General features: G+C 36.3%; 1 protein-coding gene and 1 pseudogene across 1 annotated transcript in view; one reads left to right on the forward strand and one right to left on the reverse strand.

Annotated features, from left to right (window-relative positions):
* The window catches only part of LOC124613409 (dynein axonemal heavy chain 7-like), a 755469-nt gene that overhangs the window by 711018 nt on the left and 20394 nt on the right, over positions 1–24057 (reverse strand). The window contains exon 4 of the mRNA XM_047142112.1: positions 21990–22174. Within this exon, the coding sequence (XP_046998068.1) occupies positions 21990–22174 (185 nt within the window). The remainder of the gene's footprint in view (positions 1–21989; positions 22175–24057) is intronic.
* Positions 4329–4446, forward strand: LOC124614122 (annotated as a pseudogene).

Genomic DNA, 24057 nt, shown 5'->3' on the forward strand with positions numbered 1-24057 from the left:
CTGTTAATAATACTGTAATAAAATGTATGATGAGAGAAATGTTTACTAGCATGAAACATTGAAAACAACTTGGCATTTAAATTAATATTTGCTATCAATTTAAAGAAGTTACATTAACAAAGAAAGAAGATACCAAAAGGATGCAGTACCCTTTATCAATTAATCTGAATAATAAATATTTATCATAAAATGAGAATGTAAACTATGATACTCATCACTTGTAAACCAAGAAAGTATAAACTGAAACTGACTGACAAGATGTATGATCATTCAGGTTTTGTTGAGTGAAGAAATCCAGTATAGTCTCACAACAAATTTATTTTAGTAATGTTAACAATTTACTAAAAAGCACAATGTTATAGTAAAGTTGTAAGTAGTTAATTAAGATAATTTACACATCATCTTTCATCTTAGAGTGGGGATCTGTGATGTTAACAAGTTGTTCCAAGAAACAGTTGAATGAAGCTTAAGGGAAATGTCACACTATTCTGGGATGTTATGTGATTCACTATGAAAATATTGTTCTAGTTAATATGAGATTTGTTCACCCAATGCACAGAAATGTTTCATAACAGCAAAATAATACAGAAGAGCTCTGTAAAGGATATTTGTGTCATTTTGTAGCTGAAAATTGTAGAGCTCTCTTACAGCCCATGTTCCTCTGTAACAGAAAGCAAGTCACACAGCACAAAGAAACTATGAGAAGGTAACTACAAGAAAATGGTCAAGGTAAAAGCTCATGAACAACATCAGGTGACAGATCATTAGTGAAGTTGTTGGATCAGTTAACATACAACGAGAGCCTTTTAACACTTCGTTTTGGCTTCCAAGGTGAAGGATTCAGATAAGAGGGGCTGAAATAAGAGGTCCTTTGTGATAGTGGTAATAAAAGAAGACTTTCAAGAAATAACATAAGAACAAGTCTACTAGGTCAGTTGTGACTGCTGAGAGCAGCACCTACATGGCAGTCAACCAACACAACAGCAGTGCAGTTTCACTTTGCATGGTGGCAGCCAGTCACCTGGTGATAGTAACAGGTATATAGTGGCTCATCAAAACATTTCTGCACACACAAATGATGCATAAGTCATGTGGTGCAGTTAGCAGTGCAGCTCCAAGTAGAAAACTTCACTTTGAAAGGTAGCAGCCAGGCAGGTGACTACAGTAGCAGCTACATAGTCACTCATCAAGACATCACTGCATACACACACATGATGTATCAGCAGTTTGGTGGTTAGCAGTGCAACTCATTAGGTGAGCTGTACCAGCCCCAAGAGGAAAACTTTTTTGGAGTAATTAGTTGCAGAAGTGTTTTAGATAAATGTATGACTGACTTTTTGTGTTTGTTTCAATACAAAATCATAGAATATCAAAGTCCTTAAGAGTAGAGAGTATTAATATTACTAGACACCAATTACTAGAAGCATCATGGAAAATACTTTAAACAAAGTATTAGAAAAACTGGAAAAGTTAGAACATTTAGACGAGCTGTCAAACAGTACTACAAATTAAAAACACAAAGGGAAGAGTTAGCTAAAACGTAAACTCTCCAGAAACATAAAATCTCCAATATAGAAACACATTTAGTAAATTTAACTAAGAAGTTACATACTGAGCTAGACAAATCTTCTGTTTTGGAAGGCAAAAGTATAAGTAACCAAATCTCAGATACACATGGATATGTAGAGACACCTGAACATTGTATAAAGGATGTTTCAGAAGTGATGGTCAATATTCAGGGATATGACAGGAATGATCATTTGAAACAAAAAAGTCAAGTAAACATGGGCTCTAAAACACATACTGTAAGAGCTATAAGCAATTCTTGATCTTCAATACTGTGAAACAAATCTCTTCTACTGCAAGTTCTTTGCTTTTCATATTTTGGGAAATGGTAGTATGGACCAAAACAAGAAAAAAAGTGCAGAAAACATGTGTTCTAAAATGTATTCTTTAAGAGCTAAGAGCACTTGTTCATCTTTGTTACTTTGAAACACAGCTCTTCTAATGATCAAGTGCTTGTAACCTTTAAGGTATGCATTTTAGAGCACATGTTTACTGGACATTTTTTTCTTATTTTAGTCCATAATACCACTTCCCAAAATATGGAAAGCAAAGAACTTGCAGTAGAAGAGATTTGTTTCACAGTATCAAAGATCAAGAATTGCTCACAGCTCTTAAGGTATGCGTTATAGAGCCCATGTTTACTTGAAATTTTTGTTTTGAATGATCGTTCCTGTCATATCTCTGAATATTGACCATTACTTCTGAAACACCCTGTAGAATTTAATGAAGTAGTTAGTGAGAGTAATGCTTTAACTAATTTGGAGGGATGGAAAACTGCATTAGTGGGAAAGAAAGTACAATTTAAAGATAAATCTGTAGCACACCTAGTTCTTAGTGGAGTACCATAGAAAGCCAAATAAAATTTACGTGTCACAGTGAGTATACAATTATCATAAACCTATGAATGAAAGATATTTATGTTGTCTGTTAAATGACAGACTGATTTATGATTTTGCCACATGTTAAGAAGGTAGGCTTATTCATAAAGATATTAAAATTACCACACTAAATTTAAATTTCATGGCAATAGTTTTGGAAAGCAAGTGAATATTTAAAGTAAGCTTAAGTCAATAATGAGTTTTACAAGGAAAGTGTCAGTTTTGACTGCAGTATAGCTCTGTAGCTCTGGAAAGTAGAACTATGAGTGGAGATATTCAAGGATATAATATTTTAAGTTTTGTGTGTGTGTGTGTGTGTGTGTGTGTGTGTGTGTGTGGTTTGAGGATCTTATGGGTGCTCAATTGCAAGGTTATCAGTGCTCTAACAATGATTAAAATAAACGAATGTATAAGAACAGAAACTGTCGTACATGCATGCACATGAAATGACTACGGAATTAGTCTATTGCACAGGCATTTTCACATGCACTAAAACCAGTGAGGAGGCAAGATAGCTAACCGAGAAATTAAAACAGAGGGAAAACAAAATACGGAAGAGCTAAAAGAACAGTACAGGGAAACGTGACTGGCTGACCACTTACAAAAAACTTGGGTGAGCCAGCCACCCAGTTGCCACATTAAAAACATCTCCCCAAAATCTTGTTAAAAATGTGGGACAATTCACAAAATTTTAAGTTTTATGGCAACAAGCACAGGAATATGGATATAGATGGATTATTAAGCCATGAATACAAATTATGTAAATTAACAGGTCATTTAATGTTTATTGGGAAAGTAAGGTTGATGGATGACTCTGTACTATATCAGCCATCTTACGGTACGTAGCTGTTCTGAACCCAACAGTGAGAAATGCGTTGTTTAACACATTGAGGGGAGATAAACATTTGATATATTTTTAGAGCCCAAAACCCAGTGGTGGTTAGGTGACCTTCTAATTGAGTACACATAGAGGCATTGCAATTGTAATGATACTCAAATAATCTGTGTCTGAATGGAAAAGGCTTTTGTTTGCTTCATAAGTTAATAATTAAGTGTTACTGATTTAATAATTGTAATTACTATTATTATTATTATTATTATTATTATTATTAATTCTTAAATGAAAAGATGCAAAAATTTATATATTTACAATGTCTGTTCTAAAATTCTGGAACTTTGTCCACAAAACTTTTCTGTGGTTACCTTTTACTTATTGTGTATGGCCTCCTTCAAAATACTCTCCTCTATGATTGATAAACTGCTCTCAATGCTGTATACATTTCCAGCAACTGTCTTGGTATATCGCTCACTGAACTGCATGAAGCAGGGCTTCGGATTTTTTTATCTTGTCTACCATTGCAAATATTCATCCTTTCCATAGGGTCTTCAACTTTGGAAATAAAAAAAGTCTGCAGGGGCCAGGTCTGGAGAGTATAGAGGATGAGGCAGCACAGTGATCTGTTTTTTGTGCAATAGCGATGCACCCACAGGGATGAATGTGCAGGTGTGTTTGAAATGTGACAGTCCAATTAATAGTGCATAAATATTAACCATAAACAGTAGTTTCTGACATAGAGGTATATGGAAATATGTACTTGTGAAAAAGTTATGAAGGAAATGATTACAGAATGTTAATTGCACTAATGTGTAGAAGTCTGTTAATTGGTAGGAACGTTTTATACGATATGAATCTCCTGTAAATAGTAAATATAGCAAGTGTATTGTTAACATTTGATACCTAAGTGTTTATACTTGCTTCAACTTATATAAAGATTAGAATTCACTCATATATTTAATATATAAGAATCTATGTAATCTTTAAAATGTAGCATTTGTTTTAGGCTGAGAGCTTTAATTGTTAATTAATTGTAGAAAAAAAAAAAATGCAACGGCCTTGCCGCAGTGGATACACCGGTTCCCATCAAATCACCGAAGATAAGCGCTGTCGGGCGTGGCCGGCACTTGGATGGGTGACCATCGGGGCCGTCATGCGCTGTTGCCATTTTTCGGGGTGCACTCAGCGTCGTGATGCCAATTGAGGAGCTACTCGACCGAATAGTAGCGGATCCGGTCAAAGAAAACCATTATAATGACTGGGAGAGCGGTGTGATGACCACATGCCCCTCCTATCCGCATCCTCAGCTGAGGATGACACGGCAGTCGGATGATCCCGATGGGCCACTTGTGGCCTGACGACGGAGTGCTAATTGAAAAATGGTTCTAAACAATGCCGAGGATTGTGTCTGGTTTTGGATTTTAGACAGAAAGCATGTAGCTTGTTGTGCATGATTTATTTCATTATTGGAAGTATATTACAACTTGTTTCAGATTTGTAAAGATGCTTTTAATTAATTTTAAATTATAATAAATGTTCAGTAGAAATAAAAAACAGGATTAATTATTTAAAAAAATAACTTTATAGTTATTTTTTTACAGTTACTGTTTCAGGACTTAAGCTGTGAAACCCCTAAGAACGTTATATGTTGTTGTGATACAAGAGCCATGAATTGTCTTGCCACATCTCAGGCCAATTCCTTCTCACATTCTCTTGCAAGCATTGCAACATGTCCTGATAGTACCATCGATTAACAGTCTCTCCCTGTGGCATGAATTCATAATGAACTAATCCTCCAAAGTCAAAGAAAGCTATCAGCATGGCTTTGATATTTTACCTGACCAGACAAGCTGTTTTTGGTCTTGTAAAACCTTTCCTCACCCATTATGAAAATTGAGCCTTGGTTTCAACATTGTAACTCTGGACCCAAGTCTCATCACCAGTTATGATTTCCTTACAGAACCTCTCATTCTCATTTGCATGATCCAAAAGCTCCTCATAGATTGCGAGGCAAAGGTCTTGGTGGACTTGACTCATGAGCAGTGGGACAGACTTGGTGGCAACATGATGCATTCCAAGATGCTGTGTCAGGGTTTCATGACATGATCTAACTGAAATGATAACTCTTCTGTCTTCAATTGGTATGCACAATTTTGCTGACATGAGCATTTTTAAACTGCATGAACCATTTTTAACACTGAGCATGGCTTAAGCACTCATCAAAGAAGGCTTACTGCATCATTCACTGTGTCTCTGTAAACGTTTTCCTGAGTTTCATGCCAAATTTAATGCACACGCATTACTCCTCTAACTCTGCCATCTCTAAATTCACAGTCCATGTGACACAACAATAGGACTGAGCAATAACTAACAGACATACAACAATGAAACTTCCAGCCATTACATATTAAACTCATGCATGTGCAGGGATGCCAACAGCATTTCACTCCAGCACACCATTGGCACGAAATTATGGATGTTCTGGAATTATTTGAACAGATCTCATACACAATTTAAATCAAAAGTTTAAGTATTTCCAGAATTTAAGGAATATTACTGAGATCCATTCATTTTTGTCTGCTCTAGTTGAAAGCTATGTGTTAACTGTAATTATTGGTCAATTGATAGAGCATAAACTCAATGTTAAAAAATAAAAAAATAAAAACTTGAGCATTAATGCACTGACAAGTATTCACATTACTAGAGCTAAATATTAAACGAATATTAGAAGTATTGAAGATTTATTTTTGTGATGCATATGGCACCCTTTATGTGGGTTCTTAGCATCACTAGAAATTGAAATGTTAAGAGAGTGTAGATTGAACTGAATGATGTTAGCAGATAATAAAATTTATGTACTACTTTTAGTTAAGTAAAGAGAGGAAAAAAGATGTCATATACACATTAACACTCAGGAGACTCTGCTACTTTGCAGATTAGGTGAACTCATGACCATGAGGTTCTGAATTAATTGCTTCATTACTTCTTATTTAGTTTCCCAGGGAGCAATTTCTTCCTCTTCAATTATCCTATTGTCTATAATTTATAACCCTCTCTTATTGTTCTACCTTACATCATGAAAGTAGAAGGCAAAGCCTGTTCTTTATACATAAAGAGTACTCCTAATGAAATAACGATTGTAAGCTCTATCTGAGTAAATGGGATTTTCTACCCTTGACTTTCTCTTATAAACAATGTTTGCATTTTGTATATATTTTATATGGGTGGTTTGGTCATATAATGTGTTAAATATGTACAGAGATACTTGTAATCAAATAAGTACATTTCACAGAGCTGAGGGATGGCAAAGGGTAATGCACAAAAGACATATTGATGAAGGCAATTGTTTCTTTCTTTTGGATACCTGGGTGAGAAGGCTGTGGGTATTATGACACACTTGTTAGTAACATCAATTACACAGCGAGAGAAGGAAGGTTGGCAATAGTAACACAAAAAGTGGAAGGTGACAAGAAAGCATAAATGGGATGGCAAGGAACATGAACTGTTTTGCTGAGGCCACAATACACCACATTAGCATTATCATCAATAAGAAAACATAGATTACTTGTATAACAGAAGAGGAGTGAAATTAATCTAAAAGACTTATGTTATCTCAGGAGAGTGTGCAATTGCTGCAACTGGAGATGATGGTATAGCAGCTGAGATGATAAAGTGGGGAGGCAACAAAGCAATAGACAACATGACCAACATAATTCACCAGATATGGAGAACAAAGAAGTTGCCAGAAGGATGGAAGAATGCAATTGTAGTACCAATACACAAGAAGGGGGACAACAGAGATGCAAATAACTACAGAGGAATATTGGTACTAGAGGTCAGATACAAGGTGCTCTCAAAACTATTGCTCAGGAGAGTAGAAGAACAGGTAGAATGTACAGCTGGCGACTACCAAGTGGGATTCAGGAAGGGAAGAGGTTATGTAGAACAGATATTTATCCTGAAGCAACTGATAGAACATAGGGCCTTAAAAAACAAAAACAAAAAATAATAACCTTCGTGGACTTCACAAAGGCGTATGACTCCATCAACAGACAGACTCTTGTTTTGATCCTGAAGAACAGAGGACTTGAAGGAACTACACAAGAACTCATAACAGAAATTCTGACAGACACAAAAGCAAGGGTGAGATTCAGAGGAGCACTGTCAGAAGAATTTGAGATCAAGATTGGTGTTAAACAGGGAGATGGATTGTCACCATTGTTGTTCAATATAGCACTGGACGAAAAGATCAGGCAGTGGAGAACAATAAATGAGGAAATGGGAATACCAAAGACCCATGTGGGGGACAAAAAGGACAACAGGGCTCAAGTGGACTGCCTAGCATTTGCAGATGACATAGCAATGGTAAGTGGGACGGAAAAAGACGCAAAGACACAACTCGACAACTTAAGTAAGGTAGCCATAAAGGTGGGACTGAGGATCCCCTATAACATGACAAAGACATTAAACACCACTGCAGACTGGGAAATACCAGAAGGCACTGTGCAAATGGTGGACAAATTTAAACACCTGGAAGAATTTATAACAGGAACGAACAGGAGCAGGGAGAATAACAGAGAGGATAAAGAAGATGAGGTCAGCCTTCTGCATGACGAGAGAGATATACAATAAAAAGAAAATATCCACAGAGGCAAAGGTAAGCCACTACAAGACAACACTGAGGAATGCAGTATTATATGTTGCTGAGACGATGACACTAGGAAGAAATGGGGCAGAACAACTAGAGAAAGAAGAGAGAAAAATACTGAGAAAAATAATAGGTCCCAAAAGAGGTGGAGAGAGATGGATGTGAAGACCTAGGGAAGAATTGTACTGGAACATGAGAACAATATCTGGGTAAATCAGACTCAAAAGGGCAAGGTTTTCTGGGCATGTAGTTAGGAGGAGTATAGACAGAATGACGAAGAGAGTGTGGGAAACAACAGGGAGGACAAGGGGAAAGACAGGAACCAAGTGGGTTGTTCAACTTTGGAGGGACAGGTTGGAATTGGGGATCAAGGTTGAAGGAAAGAAAAATTGAAGGAACAAATATACACTGACAAATATGCCGGAGATCAATGACAGAGAAGAATACAGGAAAATATTAGAATGTCACCAGCATGGCCGCCAGGAGAAATGGAAACTAAAGATCTTGGAAGAAGAGTGGGAGAGAAGAAGAGATAGAATGAAGAGGTTCTGGGAGAAGAAGAGGAAAATGCAGTCCATGAAGGGGTACCCGTGGTCCTACAGAGGCCGATCACAAGAAGAAGAAGAAGAAGAAGAAGAAGAATTATGGATATATTGTGATTTTTAACATAAGAAACAAAAACTGGTGGGCTGCTAAGTAAATGTTTCATACATCACAAGAATGAAAAAAGAAGAAATAGAGATCTACAGCTAACAAAGAGGTTTGCCTCATAGGATCTTGGCCTACATGCTTTAATATATGTAGCTCGTATACGCCCATATAACTGAAAAGAAAAATAATAAATCAAAGGTAGGCCTACATTTGTCTGTATTTCTCCATGATATTATAAGGTAAGCAGGAAGTAACACTGAGAACAATAAAATACTCTCATAACATATATGTGAGTTATGGTACTGTAAAAAGCATAAAGAAAGGATATATATGTTTTAATTAGCCAGGTAAAAATTACTAGGCTACAGAGAAATGTTGATGCAGTGAATTATAGAAGCAAGGATCATAAGCTGTGCAAACAATTTCAAATTTTAAGGTGGGATGGCCCCAATTTTGTATGTTTTTTTGTTTTGTTTTTTGGGGAGTAAAGGTTAGGCAGACCTGTAGGAGGGATGGACTATGCTTAGGTCAGGAAAATCCACAGATAGAAAGGCCAGCACCATTTCTTTACACAGAACAATTAAGAGAAGGAAACCAACATCACAAACATGACATTGTAAGTTCACAGCATCAGCCCAAAGGATGAGATGCAAGTGCAATTCTTGCATAAGGATGAAACTGTACAGTGACAGTTAGTCACACTGTTGAAGTGTTTTCCAAAGTAGTCAAAACCAAATGTACTTACACGGACTATGACTGATGATTTGAGCCTTTGTTTCCATGTATTGTTGACTTACCACAAAACTGGGTTTTGGAATTGTGGAACTGAGTAAAATATCAGCATGCATCTCCTTATGGTAAAAAAAGATTAAACCTTCTTCGTCTCAATAAAATTGAGACGATTTGGTTGTTAGGAGCTAATCATATGTGACTACTACTGATTAAGAATAATGAAATAATGAAAGAATCTTCTCACAGGTTTCGACAATGCAAAGATGTATAAGCAAAGTCATTGGCTGTTAATAATAATGTAATAAAATAGATAAAGAGAAAACTGTTTACTAGAATGTAATAAAGAAAACACCGTGGTTTTTAAGTCAACATCTTCTGTTAATTTAAAGAAGGTATATCAAGAACAAATGAAGATATCAAAAGGATATGATACCCTTTCTCAATTAAACTGAATAATGAATGTTTATCAAAAAATGAGAATGCAAACTATGATCTTATCACTGGTAAACCAAGAGAATATAAATTGAAACTGACTGATATAAACTGTATGATCATTCACGTTTTGCTTAGTGAAAAAATCAAGTTCAGGCTCATGAGACATTTATTTTAAAAGTGTTAATGATTTATTACAAATGTAGTGTTATAGTAAAGCTGTAATTAATTATTAAGATAATTTACATGTCATCTCCAATCTTAATGTGGGGATTTGTGGTGTAATAGTCTATTCTGAATATTCCTCACAATCAGATGAACGATGTACATTTAAAAACTTTCTTTAGGTAGTTAGTATCTAGAGAATCTCCACTGTGCATGTTTTATGTTGATGTAAGTGAATACATCACACAAGGAGTGTGGGAACAGGAAATCGACAAAGCGGATGGTGACTGAGCAACTCCCTGTGCCTTGAAGGGGCTGCTTATGCTTTGGCATCTTGGTTTGGGGGCTTGTTGGAAGGCAGAGAGGAAGAAGTCCAGCCTACAATATCAATACCCAGAAAAAGTTGAATGAAGCTGAAGAGAAATGTGACACTCTTTCGTGTTATGGTTAACATGAGATCTGACCACCCAATGTATGTAAATGTTTCTTAAAAGCAACAAAATACAGAAGATCTTCTGGTAAACCTTCCGGGATGTAAGGTCGTGGTCCATGAAACTCTTCAGCATGGACCACGACCTTACATCCCGGAAGGTTTACCAGAAGATATGTCATCCGGTCGTGAAAGCCTTCATACTAAAATACAGAAGAGTTCTTTAAAGGGCAGTTACATGATTTCATAGTTTGAATGAAGGTTACAGCTTTCTTACTGCCCTCAACTTTCTGCAAATAGAAATGAAGTTACATGGTGAGCGTTGGTGGCAACAAAACCTGGACCAAGGAGTTATGGAAGAAAGCAATTTGGTTGGATGCATTTTGCTTCACATTGTTTCCAATTACTGATGAACTTTATGCCCCAAAAGTGAAACATAGTACGGATTTGTTGACAGTTTGAACAGCCATATCATGGTATTGCAAGAGCCTCATGTTTCATCTGCAAAGTTGCATTACTGCTAAGGATTATGTGAACATTCTTGCTGATCAGGTCAACCTCATGGTACAATGTTTGTAGCCCAATAGTAAACAAGGTCCCAAGATGACAACTATCATATCTCCTCTGGCCACCACAGCCACCAGAGAAGAGTGTGTAATTTCTTTCCATGTCCACCATCGTTACCTGAACTTGCCACTGTTTTGGAGAAAGAATGTTATAAGGTTCCCTTGGAAACCAAGTAGCAGCCATATTTATCTACACCATGATGACTGGAAGCAGTTTTGAATGCCAACAAGCTTCCTATTGCTTATTAGGCATAGTAATGTATTATGTGTTTGGTGTGTCCATATTTTTGTCCAATCCTTATTTCAGATAAAGGATACTATACAAAATTTATACCAAAATTTTTTCACTGATAATAAGAGTAATATTTTTGTTGTGCTCAGACTTAAAAAGTCTAAGAAAACTGAGCAAAAGTAATTAAAATTTAAAAGCTTTCTCAAAAATAATTTCCTCATCAAGCTCAATTTATTAAAAACAATTGTCTATATAAATATCTACATCTATACTCCATAAATAATAACAAAGTGGTTGTATCACATATTGTGATTCTTTATATTCTTCTCTTAAATGGACAGTGGGTAGAATGATTACATAAGCAAATTTATGCTGGCTTGTAGTAGTCTAATGTTATCTTCAGAATCAACATGCAGGTTATTCAAAGTATTTACAGATTCTATCATAAAAATTGTTTGTAGGAATTTTTCAAGCAGATTTTTATGATATACTACATTTATTATTTCTATGGTCATTCAGCTGAAAATTTGAGAATTTCTGTTACACTAATCCACATGGAAAGCCATTTTCACTGCCTGAATTTCATATGTGTTAGGTCAAACTTTATAAAAGCCCTACACACCAGCTATATATCAGTACAGATTATAGTGTTAGGATAGCTGTAATGACCAGGACAGGTGCAGTGGCTGCTCCATTTTATTCTCTTGGAGATTGTTGCCGCCTAGTTGTGAACATTTAAAATTATTCAAGGAGACTTCTTTGTCTTTGTCATTGACTTTTGAGACATAGATACTTGATACTTGCACTCCTCCGCAGTGAAAATTTTTTCTGATGTAAGGCAGATAACAACACCGAAAGTGTCCCCCCCCCCCCCCAACCTCCGCCAAAAAAATTTGACAGCTAATTCATACAATGCTGGTAAAACATTATATTTTAGTCTTCAAAACCATGTGCATATGTTTATGTTTATGGATTGCCTAAGTTATGCAATTTTGTATTCAGAGAACATTTAGCTTGATGGTATCCAGATGGGCATAGTGGCCAGTTGCCTGATGACGCAAAGTGATCAAGTGGCAAGGTGCATTAACATAGTTATTTAGTCAGTTCCTTATTTTCAAGTTTTATGAATCATCTGCAAGTGTTTATTTTTTAAGGACATACAGATGTAATTTAGTAACTCCTCCCTGCCACCTTTTACACATTGCAACAAAAAAATCTTGTATGACACAGAAGGAGTTGTCAAGGAGAATTATTTTTCAGTTTGTTTTCAAATTTTTCTTTGCTGTCTGCCACACACTTCAAATCACTTGGTACACAATAAAAATCTTGGTTGCTCCATCATGCACCCTATTTAAAGACAACATTAGATGAATAATGCAGCATAACAAAAATAATTTTTCTACTAGTATTGTTATTATGTACATCATTGTTCCTTTTAAACTGCACTGGATCATTTACTTCACGATGGAAAAAATATACTGTGAAGCAGAAGTCAAAATACGTAAATCTCAAAACAAATGTCTACAAGATAATCATGGGTGAGCATCACACATTATTCTTGCAGCACATTCTTGTTCAATGAAGACCTTCTTTCTTAAAGATGAATTACCCCGCAACTTTATTCCATATGACATTATTGAATGAAACAACACAAAATACATTAGCTTACTGATTTGTCTCTCCCAAGATTTGCAATGATTCTCAGTGTAAATGTGGCTCAACTACCTTTGGAGTTACATCATTTTCCAGTTAAAATTCTCATCAATATGGACATCCATGAATTTTGTTATTCCTTCCCTAGTTATTATTTCCCCACCACATGTTACATGTATCACTGGTGTTATACCTCTAGATATGAAGAAAGAAATATGTTGTGTCCTTTTAAAATTGAAGGGGGACCGTTCACAAAAAACAATGCTACTTTGGAGAAATCTGTTTTGCCATTTCTTCTGTTGCTGAAGTATGCTTGGGTTGATAACAATACTAGTTTCATACACAAAAAGAGCAAATTCTGTTTGTTTTATATGAGATGGTAGGCCATTTTTTATATATATATATATATATATATATATATATATTTATATATATATATATATATATATACATATGAGGAACAACAGTGGACCTATAACTGAACCTTGGGGAATCCCATATGTGATTTCTCCCTAATCAGAATAATGTCTCTGAACTAAATTGGTTGAATTATGAAGTAGAACTTCTTGCATTCTTTTGGCTAGATATGACATTATCTAGCACTTGGCTGTACCATCAGCTTATGAAAGAAGATAATTCTCTCATGTAGTAGTGTGAAGAGAAATGATCTGTTGTTGAGTTTTTGAGCAGCACATCAAAAAGAAGAAGAAGGCAACAACGCATACACAGAAATTTGGAGAGAGAGGCAGAGGAGAGAGAAGAGAGAGAGAGATTTTCCAGTCAATGTTTGAAGTTGTCTTTTGGGATGAAGGTATACGGAATACTCAAGACAGATAGAAGAATAATCAGGAGAGTGTGATGAAGAGGAACCAACTTTTAAGATGGCGGCTACAGTAAAAGTTAAGCAAGTGTCCTTCCAGAAAAACTTAAATTTTGCCGTAAAAAAGAAATCGTGTGAAAATTGTAAAGACGAAATCAAGAAACTGAATGAACGCATAACGAGCTTACAGTTCATAATCGGCAGTTTGAAAACGGACATTTCGAAAATACAACAAGAAAATAGTGAACTGAACACGCTAAAACTTGTGCGAGATAGTTCGTCCGTTACGGAAAAGTGGTCAAATGTAAAGTGCAAAAACAGCAAGTCCAAAGTGCAAATTCGGAAAACCTGCGAAAGTTACGCAAGCTTTGTGCACGAAAACACATTTCAAGCACTTTCGATCGCCGATAGTGAAAATGCAACTTACAGTTCGCATGAACGTTGGGAAAAGCAAAATGGCACTTTGGGGAATAAGGTAAGAGAAGAAAATTTACTGACGCAAACAACTGTGAAGGAGGTCAATATAAATGTGCCGACCAAAAATTGTGTCGAAGTGTGTGGTAAAACAATACAAAACGATTTGCAAATTGTGAACTCCAATAACAGGAAACTGTTTGTGTTTTCAGACAGCCATGGTCGTGGACTTCCTAGTAAACTAAAAGAAACAACTGAAACATTTTCGTGTGGTATAGTGAAACCGGGAGCCCCACTTAGCGAAATTAAAAAAATGACCGAATCCGCAGAGGCAAAAAATCTGCATGATAAAGACTTCGTTGTACTTATGGGAGGCGCAAACGATGTCTACAAAAATGAAACATTGAGTGCAACGTGCGATCTTAAACAGTGTCTGAGGAACCTCACTCACACTAACGTAATACTTGTCAATATTCCGCATCGCTATGATCTTGTAAGATGGTCATGTGTTAACAGGAAAATAGAAAGTGCCAACAGTCAGTTTGCAAAAATCTGCAAACATTTTAAAAATGTGAAGTGCGTTGATATAAAGCAGTATTGGACGTAGATTCCACACGCAACACGGACTTCACCTGAATGGCTTGGGGAAAGAATATCTGACAAGCCTGATAACCAGGGTAATAAAAAACCACCAAAACAAATTCAAAACCAAAACGATAATTGCATTGCCATCGCCTGACTCCATTACGAAAACACTTCAAAAAAATTCATTAGAAACTTCATCAGCAGCAGCAAAACATGTAAAAAAAGACCAAATTTTAACAGAAAGAACAGTGGACATCGATTTCAACAACAAAAGAACTACTGTTCCTCATCAGCCAAGTATTATTTTAGACGAAAATAACAAAAACGAGAAGACTCCAAGTTCACAAGGAAACACAGCAGTAGTGGTAGAACCAACATTTGAAGTGTCAGAAACAGCACCACCATCAACAACAACAAATAGAAGGCTGTTGGACAGAAGAAATGCTGAGCCTCCTTCTCATCTCAACGATTTTTTATGTGTGGGCCCGAAGAAAAAGAAGGGACAACAGTAGGTAGTGTCAGGTGTCTCCTCTCTCCTGTCTCAAGGCAGGCTCCAATGGATTCTCAGTCAGGTAACAGCACTAATAGAATGAAAAAGCAAGAGGAAGGCATCTCTTTCTTTCATCAAAATATAAGGGGCCTCTTAAACAAAATAGATCAACTCCTTATTAACATTAGTGAAAAGGACAGTATAAATAATGCCCAGATTTTGTGCTTAACTGAGCACCATGTTACTGATAAATGTGCCTTGCCATCTATAGCAAGTTATACTTTAGTAACATACTACTGTAGGGAAAGTAAAGATAAAGGTGGAGTAGCAATTTATGTTAAGGATAGTGTAGCATACAAAGCTATAGATATTAAGAAATATTGTGTGGAACAACAATTTGAGGCATGTGCCACAGAAATAACAACTAAATTCTATCCAATAATAGTGTTGGCTGTCTACAGGGCTCCTTCAGGTGACATAAAAACTTTTCTGCATTCAATGGAACTCCTTCTGTCATGGTTACTTTCAAAAGCGAAGGATATTGTAGTATTAGGTGATTTTAATATAAACTTTTTGACAGAAAATAAGAATAAAATAGACTTTGAGATTGTGATGACCTTACTCAATCTGACTTCAGTAATAAATTTCCCAACAAGAATTACATCCGAGTGCCAAACTATGATAGACAACGTTTTTTTAGATGTAAATAGACATCAGAATTATATTGTCAGGCAGGTTATAAGTGGGCTTTCAGATCATGATGGACAAATTCTCACTATTTATGGCGTTAATCTGTTCAAAAAAGAATTTCCTCGATGGAAAGTCATAAGAGTAATTAATGAAAAGGCGAAAGGAACTTTCAACCACAGGTTGCAGCAAATGGATTGGTCTTTAGTATATAGCCATGATGATGTTGATACTAAATTTAACTGTTTTATAAATGAATTCTGTGCTCTTTTTGAAGAAATATTTCCCAAGAAATGGGTCAGAAACAGTGCTTCCAATTCTGTAAGCAAGCCTTGGATTACAAAAGGTATAAAACAGTCATGTAAAACCAAAAGGGAAACTTATGCTGCAATAAGATTCTGTAAAGATGTAGAAAAATGGGAACACTATAGAATATACTGTAAAATTTTGAAGAAACTAATACAGAAATCAAAAGCCCTTTATTATGAGAAGAAAATAGATAATTCTAATAATAAAATAAAAGCAATTTGGAGCATTGTAAAAAAAGAAACAGGAAGAGATGCAACAAGTAAAGAAGATATAAATAATATCAGATATGAAGGTATCCTAATAGATAACCCCAAAAGGGTGGCTGAGATTTTTAATAAACACTTCCTATCAGTATCTCAACAGATTGGTTGCAAGCCCGATGTTGATGAAGCTGTAACTCTTTGTCAAGCTGTATATTCTAACACAATTTCAGAAATGCACCTTAATCCTGTCACTGTAGAAGAAATTCAAAAAATCATCATGTCTCTAAAAAGTACGAATTCTGCAGGGGTTGATAATATATCTAGTAATTTATTGAAATATTCTTGTGTGTGGATAAGGGACATTCTCTGTCATATTTTCAATGCTTCCCTTCAGAAAGGTGTTGTTCCCAGTAGACTTAAGTATGCCATTGTGAAGCCCCTGTACAAAAAGGAGGATAAAGCTGAACTAACTAACTATCGACCTATCTCTTTGCTGACAGCTTTCTCCAAAATTCTAGAAAAGCTAATACATGTAAGAATTACTGATCATCTCATGAAGAATGGAGTTCTCAGTAAAAGCCAGTTTGGCTTTCAAAAGGGCCGTTCAACAGAAGACGCAGTCTACGCACTTGCAAATGAAGTTCTAGAAACCTTTAATGAAAAAATGCTAGCACTTGGTGTCTTCTGCGATTTATCCAAAGCGTTTGACTGTGTTGATCTCACCAGATTCTCTTGCAAAAAGCAAAATTAGTAGGCATAAGTGGTGTTGCAGGCAATTGGCTACAGTCGTACCTCCAAGACAGAAAACAAAAAGTTGTGTTGAATAGCTCGGGTGGAGTATGTGACACTTCCTCAGATTCTGAATGGCGTTCCATTACATGTGGAGTGCCCCAGGGCTCAATTCTTGGGCCACTATTATTCCTGATTTTTATAAATGATCTACCATCATGTACAAGCCTGCCGTGTAAATTTACATTATTTGCTGATGATACCACAATTTTTATGAGCAGTAGAACAGACAACAATCTTGAGGAACTCAGTAATCACATACTCTCAGATATGGTTAATTGGTTCAAGGTGAATGGTCTCTCATTAAATTCCAGTAAGACCAGCTTTATTCAATTCTGTACAAAAACAGAAAAAGAGAGAGAGATAAGTGTGACATGTGGTAATCAACCAATAGTCAGAATGGAAACAACAAAATTTCTTGGAGTGCACATTGACAAGAAAATGAACTGGTCTTCACATATTATTGATCTCTGTAAGAGGCTTAGCTCTGCTACCTATGCTTTACGGGTTGTCACTACATGTGTTGAACCTAACACTGCAAAAGTGGCCTATTATGGCTATTTTCATTGTCTCATTGAGTACGGAATTATTTTTTGGGGCAACCAGCCATTAGCAAGGAAAGTGTTCATTGCACAGAAGCGAGCTTTAAGAATTATATGTAGATTGCGCCCAAGAGACTCTTGTAGAAATAGTTTTCGTAATCTTAAAATATACACAACTACATGCCAATATATTTTTTCTCTCATGTGTTTTGTTTGTAAAAATATAGATATATTTCAACCAAATAGTAATTATCATGAGCATAACACACGGAGGAAGAATGACATACACAGTGAACTCAGAAATTTGAGCTTGGCACAAAAGGGTGTCCATTACACTGGAGCAAAACTCTTCAATGCTCTTCCTCCCGAAATAAAGACAAAGATTCATAACAACAGCAAGTTTAAGAAAGCACTAAAAATATTTCTGCTAGAAAAAGCTTTTTACAGTCTAGATGAATTTTTAACTAAATAAATTGTAGTATTTTAATATTATATAATACAAGTTGACATAATGCCACTACGAATTTTATTTAACCTGAGATCTGTATCTGTGTGTGCTCCGTATCTGTTTTCTGTAGTGTTTTAATAATTCTAAGAAAATATGTATTTTCTTTTTCTATTTTGCTGCCCAAAGAATTTACTGTATAAGTTTTTATATAATTATGTACTCAAATTTCTGTATATGCTATAAGATTATCAGACTGTATTTGTAAAAAACTGACTCGTTCCACGTCCTTGTGTATTCAACACAGTTGACCTATGGAACACGAAATAAATCAAATCAAATCAAATAAACAATAACTGCCAAAAAGTTGGACAGTCATGACTAGCTCCTAATGCAACCTTGATCAAGGAAATGGAACCAGTAATGAGCATACTCAGGAAAAAATTCATTTCGTTTTATGGACAACTGATCAGGAGGCCAGAAAACACTCTCATCTGGAAAGTAATACAAAAATTATGGAACAGTAAGAATAACATTAAATGGATGATGGAAATCAAGGAAGATATAGAGAAACTACAAGTTACTATTAATGACTTAAAAAACAAAACAGACAAAATCAAGGAACAGAGAAACAAACAAACCAGAGGGGAGACAAAGAGAAACAAATAAATAATGGAAATGATGATTTCATATGAAGAAAGAAAGGCCTGTCAAAATGAGCGAGTACTGAGGTAGCTGGAAACTGAGAAACCATTTCTATGAAACTGACTAATGTGGTCCAGTGAAGGGAGTAAAATGTAAATAATATTAACAAAATAATAAAGGTAAATTATTATACAGTTAGTTATATTTTAAAGAATAGTGTAGCATGAATCTGGAAAAAAATCAAATTTATCTTAAAAAATGCTGAATGACTTCCCAAAGTATTAAAATCTTCCTCGAAGTTTTAATATACTGAACAACATTACTAAGTCCATTGTCAAGACAAAAGGCTTCATTTATTTTTACATTTTTGTACACAGCATTTGACTGGAACTATCAGTCACAAGGTTTGGTTTTTACCATGAGTTTTCATAAAAATATGAATTATTATGAAAACTGCTGTTATTATTCTACGTTATGTAACTGGATAAGCATGTTGTTAAGTCATAGTATAACTCAATGATTAATTATTCAAGATAGAATTTCAACAGGAGAGCATTGCTAATATCCTTAAAGGTGAACAATACTTGTCAAGCCAGAGCATTGTAGCCGGGAAGACGGTAGATCTAATTTCATTAAGTATTTGAGCATACCACTTATTATGAGTAGATGCTGCTATATATAGAAAAAGATTGTAAATGGCCAGAATGTAGCAATATAAATATGTTTTCAACTTATGTGTTCTATCTTTGTTTAGTTGACACATTCCACATCATCAAGTTTATTATGATTATCATCTACAGAACATGTAACTAAGAGGCAAAACACTCAAAGTCAATCATAATCAGTATAGAGGTAATGTTTTAGAGCATAAATATCGTTATTTAATTGAGCTGTTTCTCCATGGTGACTATACAGACGACTGTAGCAGATCAAAGCACGTATATATCATATAGAGTGGTAAATGTTTGTAGTTGTTCTTTGGTTGCCGAAAGTAGCTTTTTTGTGGATATTATCTTTAAATTTACTACTGCAGACACATACTTCCTCTGTTTTTTGCCTCTAGTTCCTTTTGGAATACAAAGACACAACAATGGTGAAAATAAAAAATACAGAAAAAGAATAATGCAGTCCAATATCAGTTTACGTGCTGTATGAATTACATGAGTTTCTTACACTGGTTTCAATAAACCATCATGTTCAAATGACTGTAACAGTGAGAATTCACATCTTATCATATTAGACTGGTATAAAGTATCATAATGATGGAGTTCATCATATTTTTCATGGATGATGATATTAAATATAACACACTTTTAGTGATTTACATAGCAACAACATACGACTGTTTAGATTCTTTCCTTCCAATTCATTTCCATTATTTCCAACAAGAAGGTAAGCACTGGGTGATACTATATATGCACTCATTACTGTCAATGTCACTATTAAGGTCTCAAGTGAGTATAGTGACAGTGGAACATTGTATTTCCATATACATTGATGAGCCAAACTATTATGACCACCTGCTTAATAAATTGTTGAGCCAAGTCTGGAACACAATATAGCAGCAATTCTGCATGACATAGATGTGATGGCACCAGACATCTATTCATGTGTTACGCAATTTTTGGTTGGTTGTTTGTATATGTGGATCTGCCACCCACAAGTGTACCAGGTATATTCCATCAGGCTTACGTGAGACATATTTAGTGGCTAAGGCATCACTGTTAGTTCAAGATCATTATCATGCTCCTGAAATGATAGTGGGATAGTTCTGAGCTTGTGAGATTGGCAATTATCCTGTTGCTAGATGCCATTCTGACAGGAAAGGTATCAAACATGGGTGTGTGTTGTCTACTTTAGAAGAAGACCTTTTCTCTGAAAGCTCACATGTTTAGCAGTCTTTTTGCCATGGCTGTCTGTGACTCAGTGTCTCCTCTGTACTGTGAGTAGCAATAAATCCTGTTCATAATATGATTTTATTCCATTTGGGATTCTGAACTGTTTGATTTTGCCTAATAGCTTTTCTTCCACCCCAAAATCCAGTGCTGTTTTCCTCAGTTACAATTTTCTAAGGCATTACTTTAATCATGTCCATCCTTTTCTTTTTCTTCGTTCCTGTGCTTAACCTGTCACTGTACAAATGTGTGTGTGTGTGTGTGTGTGTGTGTGTGTGTGTGTGTGTTTGTGTGTGTGTTGTCTTGAGGCTGAAAGCTACTGTCATTATTTCAGCCGGGATTTTCCTACTTGATTTTGCTCTTTGTAAAAGTTGTTTATGTCAGTGGATGTAACCATTTGTATTCCAGATCATCAGTAACAATTTTCCATTCACCCTGCTGTGCAAGAGATCCCCCATGAAAAATGAGGGATTGTAGGACAATGTAACTTTTTGCAAACATTTGTAAGGACATACAGAAGGGAAATAGAGAATAAACCATTGAAACGAACACATTTTAATTTTGATATAAAAGGGTAACATTTGTCAGTTGTGTACCATGTCTACATCCCATTTGACAAATGTTGCTCATTGTGATGACCATCTGCAGGAACCACACTACAAACATCGTTTCACAATGGTTTGAAGTGCTTTTAGCTGTCATGACACAGTTCTTGCACTGCTTGAAGATGGCACATTGCATCCAGCATTCTCGCTGATGACAACAGTAACTTCTTCAATAAAAATATGTGGCACAATTAGCTGTTGGCTTCTTCCAGGAGCGATTCCCAAACTGCCAATTAATTTGAACTTCTGAATCATTCTTCAATTCTGGTGCAGAAAGAGGACCTGTCAATATTCCTTTAATGCGTCAGTATTCACAGACAGTGCAGTACTATTGCCATTGTTTTAATACAACAGCTTTACTAATACAGCCCTGCTTACCTTGTCCAGATGAGTGTTGACTATCTGCAATTGCAATGCACAGTGATGCTTGCACTTCAATCCTTTGTTGCTGTATCAGTACCAGTGCCTAGTGGCAAGTCATGAGACTAACACCACTAACAATACAAATTCTGCAGCACATGTCTGGACATCATTCCTACACGGTTCGATACCATATTTTAAATAGTTATCCATCAACAGGGCCCTAATGAGTGAAAGATAATTATAACCACCCTGCACATCCCTTTCCACACCATGTGCTTGCAATGCCACCAGGCGGCATGCAATCCTGTGGATGGCAGGGGTCATTTTACTTTGGCTCATCAGTGTGTAGTTTGGTGCACAGCACGATTGAAAGAAATCAAAGGACAAAAAATTGTTGAGGACATATTACCTTTCCAAATGCCTTTGTAAAATTCATCAAACATTACTCTTCCTTCATCATCAAGTACACTTGCGAATGTCCAAGAGCCACCAAAGACAAATGCTGCTTGCAACCAAAACCTTACATAGTTATTGTTATTACCATTCAGAACTAAAGCATCATCCATAAGCATCTCTATAATTTCAGACATTGTCCTGTGAACAAAAATATGTTTTTCAACAATATTTCTTATTATGAAGGTGAAAAGGTATACATATAGCTCCGTAACATTTGATGTGCAGGATGTTATCATATAAAATTTCAAAAGAATATTTCAGAATTTATTCCAGATCAATAAATGATGAAGTTAGAGAAAAGCTTGGGAGGCTATCTAAACTATTGCATAAAGTGAAGTCAGTGTTTGAAGTTGTTAGCAAAATCTTTGAAAAGTTCCTAAACAATTTATTCCAGATTTTCACATAATACTATAATAAATGGAGTCAGTTTTGATAGAAAACAGGAAAGTTGTATTTCTGGCTTATTGGCTCATGATTAGAATACAATTACAGAATCTGAATCATCCGAACTTCATAATCCTACCTACTTGCAGATTAAACCTATGTGAGTTAATGTTACTGAAGCTACTATCTTCACAGCAAGATGGACAAAAGGGAGGGTAGGGGGGGGGGGGGGATTTATCCAATCATTTTTAGGGAATTTAATTTTTTCGCAATAGCAATAAACGAAGCTCAAGATTAAAGAGGGAAGAAGTGGAAATGGACAAAAGGGATTGCAGAAGAAATGGATATAGAGAGATGGAGGGAAGAAATGGTACCCTAACAAATGGATGTAAGCTGCATATTTTATGTAAATATCTACATTATAATGTATAAAGAGGAAACATCATTAGAAAAAATCTCTAAAAGTTCTTGACTGGTTTACTTGGACAAGCAAACAGGAAACTTTATTAGTAAAAACCTCAAAATGTTCTTTCCTGATTTACTTCAACTTATTCCATTATACTCAAACAAATGATGGCTGGAAATAAGTCTCTTGGAGACAGAGACAGAGTGGTCTACCCTGAGAGAGTAGACGAAGTTCCTCCACATGCGTCCTGAACCCTTACAAGTTCCACTGAAGGATGGGAACCATCTATGATTGGGATAGCACCTTCATCCTGTCTCTCCTACAGGGCAGGGAGACTGCAGCATGTGGAGGGGCAGGTGTGGGGCGAGATGATTGCCCCACACATACATCGAATTCCATCAACTCTGGGGAAGAGTCAGATGAAGCCTCACATAAAACAACATCTGAATGGTCAGGCGGTTTACCATGGGATTTGACCCACTGTGGCTGCTGTATGGGAGCTTTCTGCAGTTTGGTGGGCTTTGGGGGAGCCAAAGTGGGAGTGGTAATGGCTGTACTAGGCTTCGGAACATCCTCAGCTGTTGGAGGCGCCATGGGCTGGCCCAAGTTTGCCACTGTACCTTTGTCTGCCGTTCGAGTAGGGGCTACTGGCTCTGAAACACTGGCTGCATTGCAAGTGCACTGGCAGCTGCAGGTATTAGTGCCAACACTCACCACCTCGGTCTGCATTGAGGCATCGACTTTTGGAGTAGGCGTCTGAACCAGGGATGCAAAATACATAGCAAATGTGGGAGGTTGCATCGGCTTATAGATCATTTTCGCCTCACCATAGGGGATATGCTTGGTTGTTTTTACTTCCTGGACTTTGCGCTCCTCTAAAAATATTTGGCAGTCCCTACACCAAACAGGGTGCTTAACAGAGCAATTGATACATTTGGCTGGAGACGAGCAACCAACTCCTTCATGAGCAGCCTTACCACAGTTGCCACAAGTCACTTCACCTTTACATCCTAAGCTGGTATGCGCAAAACACTGGCATTTAAAACAGCGCATTGGGGTTGGGAAATAAGGCCTCGCACTAAGGCGAAGGAAGCCAGCTTTAACATGTTCAGGAAGTTTGGTGCTACTGAAGGTCAGAATAAAGGAGTCGGATTTGACAAGATTGCCATCAACTCTCTTCATGATATGTTGGACATCAACGATAACTTCCAGAGCCCACTCAGGTTGCAGT

This window comes from Schistocerca americana, chromosome 4 (assembly GCF_021461395.2).
Source record: "Schistocerca americana isolate TAMUIC-IGC-003095 chromosome 4, iqSchAmer2.1, whole genome shotgun sequence".
In the NCBI taxonomy this organism is placed as follows: Eukaryota; Metazoa; Arthropoda; class Insecta; order Orthoptera; family Acrididae; genus Schistocerca; species Schistocerca americana.